The 10090-nt window shown below is 33.1% G+C and overlaps 1 protein-coding gene across 1 annotated transcript in view; it reads right to left on the bottom strand.

The window, feature by feature from the left end:
• Rsph1 (Radial spoke head protein 1) overlaps positions 1-7944 on the bottom strand; it is a 26563-nt gene extending 18619 nt beyond the window's left edge. The window contains exons 1-2 of the mRNA XM_067046321.1: positions 7808-7944; positions 451-670 (exon numbers count right to left, since the gene is read on the bottom strand). Coding sequence (XP_066902422.1) covers positions 451-670; positions 7808-7873 — 286 coding nt within the window. The 5' untranslated portion in view covers positions 7874-7944. The remainder of the gene's footprint in view (positions 1-450; positions 671-7807) is intronic.
• Between the last annotated feature and the right edge of the window lie 2146 nt (positions 7945-10090).

A 10090-nucleotide genomic window follows, 5' to 3' on the forward strand; every position in this document is an offset into this window, starting at 1 on the left:
CAACCGTAACACCCCTTGTCTACGTAGATATCGCCAGTGTTTTTATTTCAGCATGGCAACCGTAACACCCCTTGTCTACGTAGATATCGCCAATGTTTTTATTTCACCATGGCAACCGTAACAAGTGTTCATTAGTGTCGTTTCTACAGGCCTGGCTAGTTTTTTCTGTATGAATTTGCCATGACTTTTAAAAGTTCCTTTATGTCCACACCGTCATAAGGTTTTTTAAAGCCCACGAATAGCAAATGTAGATCTATGTTATACTCGTAGCACTTTTCCATTGTCTGCCTCAGTGTAAATATTTGGTCAACTGTCGATCTACTGGGCCGGAACCCTCCCTGATATTCTCCTATAATAGTTTTCGTGAAATCGGACACTCTTTTGTGTACAAGTACTGCCAGTATTTTAATAAGTTAGCAGTATTAGTAATTATAGTATAGTAATAAATACCTTCATACTTGGTTCCATCGGGGTATATGAAGATCCCTATCCCATCCTTTTTTCCTTTTGAATATCGACCATTATAACGGGCGCCATTTTTGAATATGTACAAACCCAAACCGTGCCTCAGACCTTGGTTGTACCGCCCTTCGTAGTAATCCCCGTTGGGCAGCAGGGCCCTTCCTATTCCGTGACGTTGGCATTTTTCATTTCTTTGCCCTTCGTATTCCTGAAATTTCAACATTTGTTATTGTTTAAAGTATATCAGTTTTATTAGAGGAAGATAGTCCGGGTGGGGTCAATAGTCAAATATTAAAAGAAAACTATTTATTGTTAACCAACCCACTTTGTAGCGTTTTGTCAGGGCTAAATACTAGATACAAACATTTTAGAATTAACAAAACATCAACATGAAAACATTTCAAAACAATTGTTATTTTTATAAAGTATGTAAACAGGATTAATAATAACAATATAAAGAAGTATACAGGTAAGTGGCCTGGAAACAAGTTACTAATAAATATAACCAAGTGAGACAAAAGTTCTAAATACAGATCTTAAGACTCAAAACACTCTTTATTATTTCTTTAAAAGTCTAACGTTTCGGCCAATTCGGTTATCTTCAAGGATAATCTTAAATATAAATTTACTCCTTACATCTAATAATTTAAAAACTGTTTGCAGGCTATTCTGCCCGGGTCATTAATTTCAGTCAAATCCCTATCCCTACTTACCCTAAATTACTTAAAGTAAATCATAACAGGACTTATTCGTGCCTCTTTTCTTAGTATGCTGGTGTACCTCAGGGTATTATCCTTGGTCCTATCCTTTATACAGTTACAGCGGACATCCCAAACCATCCTAACACTATCGTCACCACGTATGCTGATGACGCATCAGTGATAATGACCCTTCCATTGTATTCCAAACCTTCCAATCCCACATCACCAGCTGTATGAAGAACGCCTTCCAACTTAAGGCGAGACTCATATTAATTTTGATTAGCTGGTGGGATATAGTGGACAATATATAATGAAAAAAAAACATGGTTAACTGAAAAGGAAAATCTATTGTCTAAGTTACAGGTAGTAGATGGTGGCCGAAATAAAACATTTGCTGTTAGAAATGTTAATGAATTTGGAATAACTGGGCTATGGAAAACTTTAGATTTAATGATGTGGTTGATGATGATGGATGTTAATTATGCTGAATTGCGTGGACTTACTCCATTCTCTAGTTACTCCCTCCTACTTTCTTGATTTCTCTATAATTCCTTCATTTCTTGATGAGAGGGCACTTCAGAGTCTATCTACTCACTCATTTTGTACTAAAGATGATAGTGAAGAAAAAAAAAAGAGAACTGCTGTAGGCGAAAAACAAGATGGCTCTCTGAAGCCCAGGTTGCTTCTTTTCCACCGAGAGCGCTGGTAGAGGTAAGCTTATGTTTTTGGCCACATGAGGCGCTGGTAGTGCCTTTCTTATGGGAGCCCTCTCCAATCTATTTCACACTTTCGGTTACCCGAAACACCAGCTTTGAAACTATTTTTCAGGAGGATTAAAAAGAATTCCAATAATTCCCGGCTAATCACTTTTACTCTTCTCCGTAAATGACTTCCTGCCCAACAGTATCCTTTAATAATACCCCAATTATTCTTGTCGAACAGAGCTGTAACCTAGAACTACTTCTGGACAAGGGACTAACTAAATCTTCATACAAGACTGGAACTGCTCGTCGGTTTCGACCAGTTCAGCATTTACTAGACAGACTGTCTAAACTTCCCACTAACTACAAAAGACTTTGGAACTCCAATAAACTGAAAAGAAGATGGCCTCAAGATTGTCTCCCCTAAAAATGCTATTTGAGTTCGGTGGATTCTCCACATGTCTGTATCATACCATTGTATAATAATAATAATTTATTTATTTGTTTATGTAGAAATAGAGTTAGCCTGTGAAATAGATAATCAATTGTTGTAATTTTACAAAAATGATGAATTAAAGATCGTTTACATAAAGTGATAACAAAAAATATGCCGAAGCTGGGCTATCTATATTCGTTAGAATAAAACAGCAAAACAAAAACGTCACTTCATATTTAATAATATTAAAAAATAAAAAACAAAACAAAAACTATACCTCCTATTGGGACGATAGGTGTCCAGCTCTAAGCAACAGGTTTTGGGTTACATATATAAAAACAGTTTAAGGTCCAATCCTGAGTGTACAGACAGAAATTCATACGACTAATTTCGGATAATATTGCTTAGTTTCGGCATGGCATGTATCGGGTTCAGTTCTCATGATACGCGGGGAAATTCATCAAAAAATGGAAGAAATCCACCAGGGCCGTTCCATCACAAGCTGAACAAAGCTTTTGTGGGTCCAAAGTATGTTTGTGTGGACCAACATTTAGAGTGCTTGCATATTTACCGGAGAGTCGTAGTTAGGCAATTATTCTCAAGTGAGTTATAGGGCAACTGATTTTTAAGTAGCTTTGAGGAGCATCCGTTTTAATGAAGACCCTACCATACCACGAGTTATAGGTCCATTCTCGCAATAACAAGAGGTCTTTATCCTTGACAAATTCCCTGTATCTATCAAAGTTATACCATTGTATAGCTAACATCTAATTTACTTATTGTATAGAGTTGTAAATGTCAACAAATATACTTTTTAAAAAATTGTTTAAAACTAAGCATTTTCTCACTGTCTCACTTTTGTAGGACTTTGATACAAAATACGTTAGTTACAGAAAATCATTATTGTTCTAGAAGTTTCTGTAGTTGAAATTTACAAGAATTATTCGATTGATTCATGTCAACATATTACTGGAGTTAAAATACCCAATTTCTGTACATTGAATCAATTTGGGACAATAAAATGAGGATTGAATGTTCTATGTAGCTGAAAGCAAACATCAAATTGAGTTAGTATTAAATTCAAATACTGTGATTTACTTCTGTCGTTACTTGTTTTATTGAGGAAGTTGGAATGTTCGTATCATTCAGGAGTGAATAAGTCGTACAAAACTTTTCGATAGAGCTAAAAGTCAAAGCCGACTTGTATCAAATAAAGGTAAACTTCAAACCGTCATTTTATTTAACATAAATGACAAGTGTGTTGAGGAAAAGGCATCCAGGCTTTCAGAATATCGATTCATGAACTGTTCAATAACGTTTAAGTTCAACTAAAGATGTTTTCAAAAAAATTCTTTCCTCATTAGTAAACGAGCTATTATTTGATATTAAATATATTATATATTTTTATATAATTTATTTATTGTTATTTACAACTGTATCAAAATATATACAAGTAAATTTGCTGTATGTGATATAATGACATGATACATACAAGTGAAGAATCTACCCATTGATAGAACTCTAAATATTAAATAATAAAATTAAACTTAAATTAATGATCTTCCACTGGAAGAGTTTTTAGAATTAATATGAATTTGGTGAATGACACAATCTTCCTTGTTTAATTGTAACAATTTATTTCATATACAACGACGTTTCGGGATTATCCCCCATCTTTATAACTCCGAAACAGCTTTTCATTCAATAATTAATTTATTAATAAATTTAATAATACATTTTTTGTAATAATCTCAGTATTTTTCAAACACAAATCGTAAAATCTTTTTATCATTGAATTAAGTTTGTGGGGCAAAAACGTTTAGACAAAGGTTTCGCCATGGAGTGGCCTAAAGAGCAACTTGCTTCCTCAGCCAACTCTATGAGCAGCTAGAATCAACAGCTAGGGCAGAACAAGATAGAAAATCGCACCCTCATTGATAATTCTCTTCATAATGTGTGAGTAGACCTCCTGGAAGATGTTCCCTGGCATGAACAAGAAGAGATGAGAGAATTGTAGCGAGAGGGAGCAAGCGGTTACACAACCCACCAGAGCGCTGCACCTCGAGCCTCACAGGTCATTTTTATATATTAATAATGTCTGTACCTAACACTAACAATGTCAATAGAATGATTAATAAACGAAACCAAAACAATGCACGAACCTATCTCAAGCAGACATGTACCGACCGCTTCTCGGTCACAGCCGCATGGACTAGGCCTATAAATAAGGGACTCTAAATCCCCAATTTGATCTTAGATCCATCTCCTTCCCCGGCCTAGTCCTAGCACTGGTGGCGTACGTACACTCTACTTGAGATAGAGAAGTTCATAGCCAATCTATTCTCTCAAGAGTTGTTTTTCTGTACGCATACCAAAGACGATGGCCAATCTACTCTCCTCCTCTCCAGCAATCTTAGTCCGTCCGCTTCATCTCGGCAACTAGAATGTTACTCTACCTCAGACCCTCTCTCCTAGAACTCTTCTACCTGCATCAGTGTCCAAGACTCATCCTCTGGCACGGTCGTTCCTAACTTAATTGAATACGCCTTGTTGAGGGGCTTCTGTAAAGTGGATATTAGGCTGGAGAACCGCCTAAGACCAGACAACCCCGACAGAATCATGGAGAGATATGAGGCTTCCAACCATTCAATATACCCACCAAACTCCTAAGTTATTTTTTATTTATATAACCGTGTAGGTACAAGCCTAATGTTTTATTTTAGCAATCCCATAAAACCTCTTGTAACTTATTCAATAGAATTTTTTTTTCTTTTCAATTTCAATTAATGTTATAGAGGTATTCCAGAAGAATTCTGGGAGTAAGAAAAAGATACATGTATGTCATACAAAGCGGTAATGATAATTAGGTGTAATGCAAAGTGGATAGTATATGACTACAGGCATATTGGTCAAGTGAGTTTCGGTTTCGGTTTAGTTGTCAATGCCGGTTCAGTGTCCATTTTAAAATACATTTTTATTTTTATTATTATTTTATTATTCTTACTTTTACCCAAAGGTGATGTCATCACATCCACATTGTACTACTGTATACTTGTATATTGTACATTATGTATATTGGCATTATGTATCAAACCTTGTCAAAAATAATCTGCAATGGTTAATCGACCTATACTCATAGTACAAGAGCCAGGAAGAAATAAAAGGATATTATTTCACCCTAATTTTTGGTTACTTTAATGAAAATGTATAATTAATAGTCAAAACTGATGAGTATGCCAAGTATACGTAGTGGGAATAAAAATGGAGGCTGTTTCAAAACCTTAAAAAAAACATTTTTCATTCGGAGCTCTATATCTTTAAAACTACCAACAACACTATAAAATCTAAAAGAAGATTATTTAAAGAAGAGTAAATTTGCTGAAATATTAGCCCTAATAGAGCTATTTACGTTCAATAGTTCTCGAGATAAAGATTTTTAAAAAGCAACATTTTTTAAAAATGTACTGAAAGATTATTAGTTAATTTATTTTGAGAAATTAATATCTCGTGAACTATGTGAGGTACAGATGTCTTTTAGCACTCAAATTAAAGCTAGTTTAACGTACAATAAAGTAGTTTATGACCTTTACCTTCTTAGAAATAATAGTTTTTATGATATTTAACAAAATAAATTCACAAACTGTTAATTTCTAGTTCTTCGTATAAAATGTTTGATTTTTAAAAACATATTTCTAGATCCATAAGACGCACATATGTCTGTCAGCACTCAAAATAAAGGAAATTTTACTTACTATAAAGTAGTTTATGAAACTTATCTTCGTAGGGGTAGTAGTTTTTATAATATTCGCATAGGAATATAAATTTGGCAAATATATATCGAACTTCTATAAATCAATTATTTTGAGCAAATATCATATAAAATTCTACTTCAACGATGATAAACGTCATAAATCACTTTATAGCCCATTAAACTAGCTCTTATTTGAGTTCTAATAGACATCTGTATATCGAATGGTCATCCAGATATAGATTTCTCAAAATACATTTTTATGAAATGTTGCTTTTTTAGAAAAATATATCTCGAGAACTATTGAATGTAAATAGCTCTATTAGAGCTCATATTTTAGAAAATTTACTCTAATTTAAATAACGTCCTCTTAGATTTTCTATTGTTATTGATAGTCAAAGATATTGGGCTCCGAATGAAAAAATAATTATTTTTAAGGTTTCGAAACAGCCGTCATTTTTTATTCCGCCTATGTATACTTGGCAGACTCATCAATTTGGAATACTAATTATACTAAACTCAATGATCTTTTACTGGAATAGTCTTATGGCATTAAACTGGATTTAGTGAATGACACAATTTTTCCTTATTAAAATACAATAATTTATTTAATATCATCAGCAACAACAACGTTTCGGGAGATTTCTCCAATCTTCAGGGTGCTTAAGAACTATTTATAATAGTTAAAAAATAAATTTATATTTATCAGGTAAATAGTTTATAAATAGTTCTTTAGTATATATGATATATAGGGTGTTTTTTTAAGCCCGATAGAACTTGAAATTGTAAAAAATAACACAAAAAATTAAATTGTAATCAAAATTTTTTTTTTATTCGAAAGATCAATACGTGACATTAACATTTGAAAATGATTTCGGGCATATGGGCACCGCGGCTGTTCTTGACGAAGCGCATTCTGGACGTCCAATTTTGGCCGTATGTCACGAATAACACGAACAATGCTGGCCTCCAAGGCGTCAATTGTTGCTGGTTTATCAGCATAAACCAGTGACTTCACGTAGCCCCACAGGAAATAATCGAGAGGTGTCAAATCGCACGACCATATGCGGCAATTTTGCTTATTAACAAACCCGTTAAGCCAAAAATGCGCCTCATCGCTGAACACAATTTTACAGAATGCGCTTCGTCAAGAACAGCTGCGGTGCCCATATGCCCGAAATCATTTTCAAATGTTAATGTCACGTATTGATCTTTCGAATAAAAAAAAAATTTTGATTACAATTTAATTTTTTGTGTTATTTTTTACAATTTCAAGTTCTATCGGGCTTAAAAAAAAACCCTATATTAGTGTTGTTGTTAGCGCATGTTTATGGTTTTGTTGAATTTGTTTGTTAGCAGCCTGAAGATGGGCGAAATCTCCTGAAACGTTGTTGTTGCTGATGATATGAAATAAATTATTGTATTTTAATAAGGAAGAATTGTGTCATTCACTAAATCCAGTTTGACTAATTATACAAATTTTCATTAAAGTAATAAAAAATTGTGGTGAAATAACTGACTTTTTTCTCCTCTTGGGCTCTTGTACTATCAGTGCTGGGAAAAAATTAGCTAAAGTTGCCATGGATACGACCTTTATTTATGAATGAACCATTGATAAATAAATATCGTAGCCATGACAATATTAGTAACATGACAACGCCAGTCGTGCGATTGAATCACTTCCACGTCTCCTTTGACTAAACACAGAGTATTTACTAAAGTAAATTATTAATTTCGATTGAAGGTTGTGTTGGCTTACCCCGATCACATCCACATCTTCCTCTCTCTCTTCCCCAACTTCTTCTTCTTCATCGTAATCCGACATGATCTTGGGTAATTATAAATAATATAAAATAAAATGCCTTGAAAATTATTAGATAAAAAAATTTATCAAGACAATCGACAATACATTCCAACAATAGTATTTCATTACGTTATAATTGTTTTAAAATATTGTAATATCTAATCAAAAATTGTAAACTTTTCCTCGAGTTCTGTAAAAGATTATTGAAATCGTCAATAGAGAAAACATCATATCCATTCTTTTTTTCCAAAGCTGGATTTACCATCCAGTTTTTATGGTTAAGACAAGCCCCATTCATCCTTCCTTAAACACCGAAATAGCAGAACCTTATTCATATATTGAGATACAAAAAGTATATTTATAAGTTATTGACATACATAATAATCTTATAACAGCTTTTTTGCGTTAAACAAATCGTTTGCGCATATCGAATAACTTTCACTTACCAACTTACTTCGAGTTAATTGAAATTAATTCTGGTACATTTCAAATTAGGTACTTCATTATTATACAGGAGAACAAAACTATTAGGACAATAGCCCATGAGAAGAAAAAAGTCAGTTATTTCCACCAATTTTTGATTATTTTTTTATTTTAATATTTATTTATTGCTATTTACAACTTACAATTACAAACGAGAAACTACCCATTGGTAGCACTCTAATGACATTTAACATTAGCTGGTCTCGTGGCCATCTTCATTTCAGACGCCTCGGAGGATTGTCAGGAATGGAAGAGGATGCAAGGTTAGTTGTGAACTATTTTTGTTTCACTTTTGACCGCAACCCTAACCATCTTCTTATATATTTTTGAGCAGCCCTGATGAAGCCCTCCAAAGTGGGGCGAAACGTCGGGAAATAAATAGTTGTAAACTAACTACTATTCCTACGAAGGTAAAGATCATAAACTACTTTAGAGTACATAAAATTAGCTTTAATTTGATTGCTAATAGACATCTGTACGTCACATAGTTCCTGAGATAAAATTTTATGTGCCTTAATTAACTTTTATAAAGTTATATTTATAAGCGAATATCATAAAAACTACAACCCTTACGAAGACACGTGAGAGAAATTATTTTATAGTTACTTTTGAGTGCTAGCAGACAATAAGTTTGATTTATGAAAAAAATATATTTAAGAAACAAATTAAAGTGAAATAACTGCCTTTTTTCTTTTCTTGGGCTATTGTAGTGTATCTGATGGAATTTTTTGGAAGAAATAATTAGAGAAAAAAATTGCCAAGTCCACCGTTTTTCTTGTTGTCAGTGAAACGATTTAACCCCAAAAGTAATTAACAGATTTGATTATATTATCTATCATTTATTCCCCCTCCCTCCAAGAAATTAGTAATAATATTATTAGAAAGAGGTTATATTACATCGTTAGTAAGGAGAAACCTCTATCGATCAGTGACTTCTTGTTTAGGTACATCGTAGGTCAGATTTTCAATAATCGCCTCTTGAGGATTTAATGTAACAGTGGGATGAAATGGCGGAGCATTTGCATATTAAGAATATCAACATTTACGTAAAGAGAGAGAGAAATGCTTTATTTATTCATGCTGCCCAAATACGGTACATCTGGTTGCTACATTACACAGCATACTAATCAATCCGTGATCGGACATATATAAATTACATATATCTACTTGATATAATAAAAAAAAGAGAAACAGTTCCCCCCCCCCCACAGTTTCCATTTACAATCAATTCCAGTCTACATACTAAATACAAATATTTCAATTTATTTTTTCTTTCCCTTTCTTGTTCCTTCCACTTCACCATTTCACAATTTTTATTTCATTTGATCAATAAATTCACTCTCCCGAATTCACCCTTCTAGATCCTCTCCAGTGACCCGTTAAACAAATTCTCTATTAGACAGCAATGTGAGATCAAACCAGAGAAATAATAGTCACAGCAGTAGATCAGTTTACAGAAAAACAAACAAATAAATACATTTTACCAAAACAAAACAAAACTAATACACAGATTTAAAAGAAAATATAACATAATCAAATATGTGGATTATATATACGTATAGTTATATCTTTTTTTCTCTAAAAAAAATACACCCTTAAAATAAACAGGATTCAGTTGTGTCAGAGAAACCAAAAGTTAGTTATAACTTTTTATATATATATTTATTTATTGATAGATATTACAATCTACCACACAGTTGTGGGCAATAGGTAATAGTGATGAATGATCTCATACATACTAAAAAAAATAAATAA

Source organism: Halyomorpha halys, unplaced genomic scaffold (genome assembly GCF_000696795.3).
Source record: "Halyomorpha halys isolate HHAL.00 unplaced genomic scaffold, Hhal_1.1 Scaffold13.1, whole genome shotgun sequence".
NCBI lineage: Eukaryota > Metazoa > Arthropoda > Insecta > Hemiptera > Pentatomidae > Halyomorpha > Halyomorpha halys.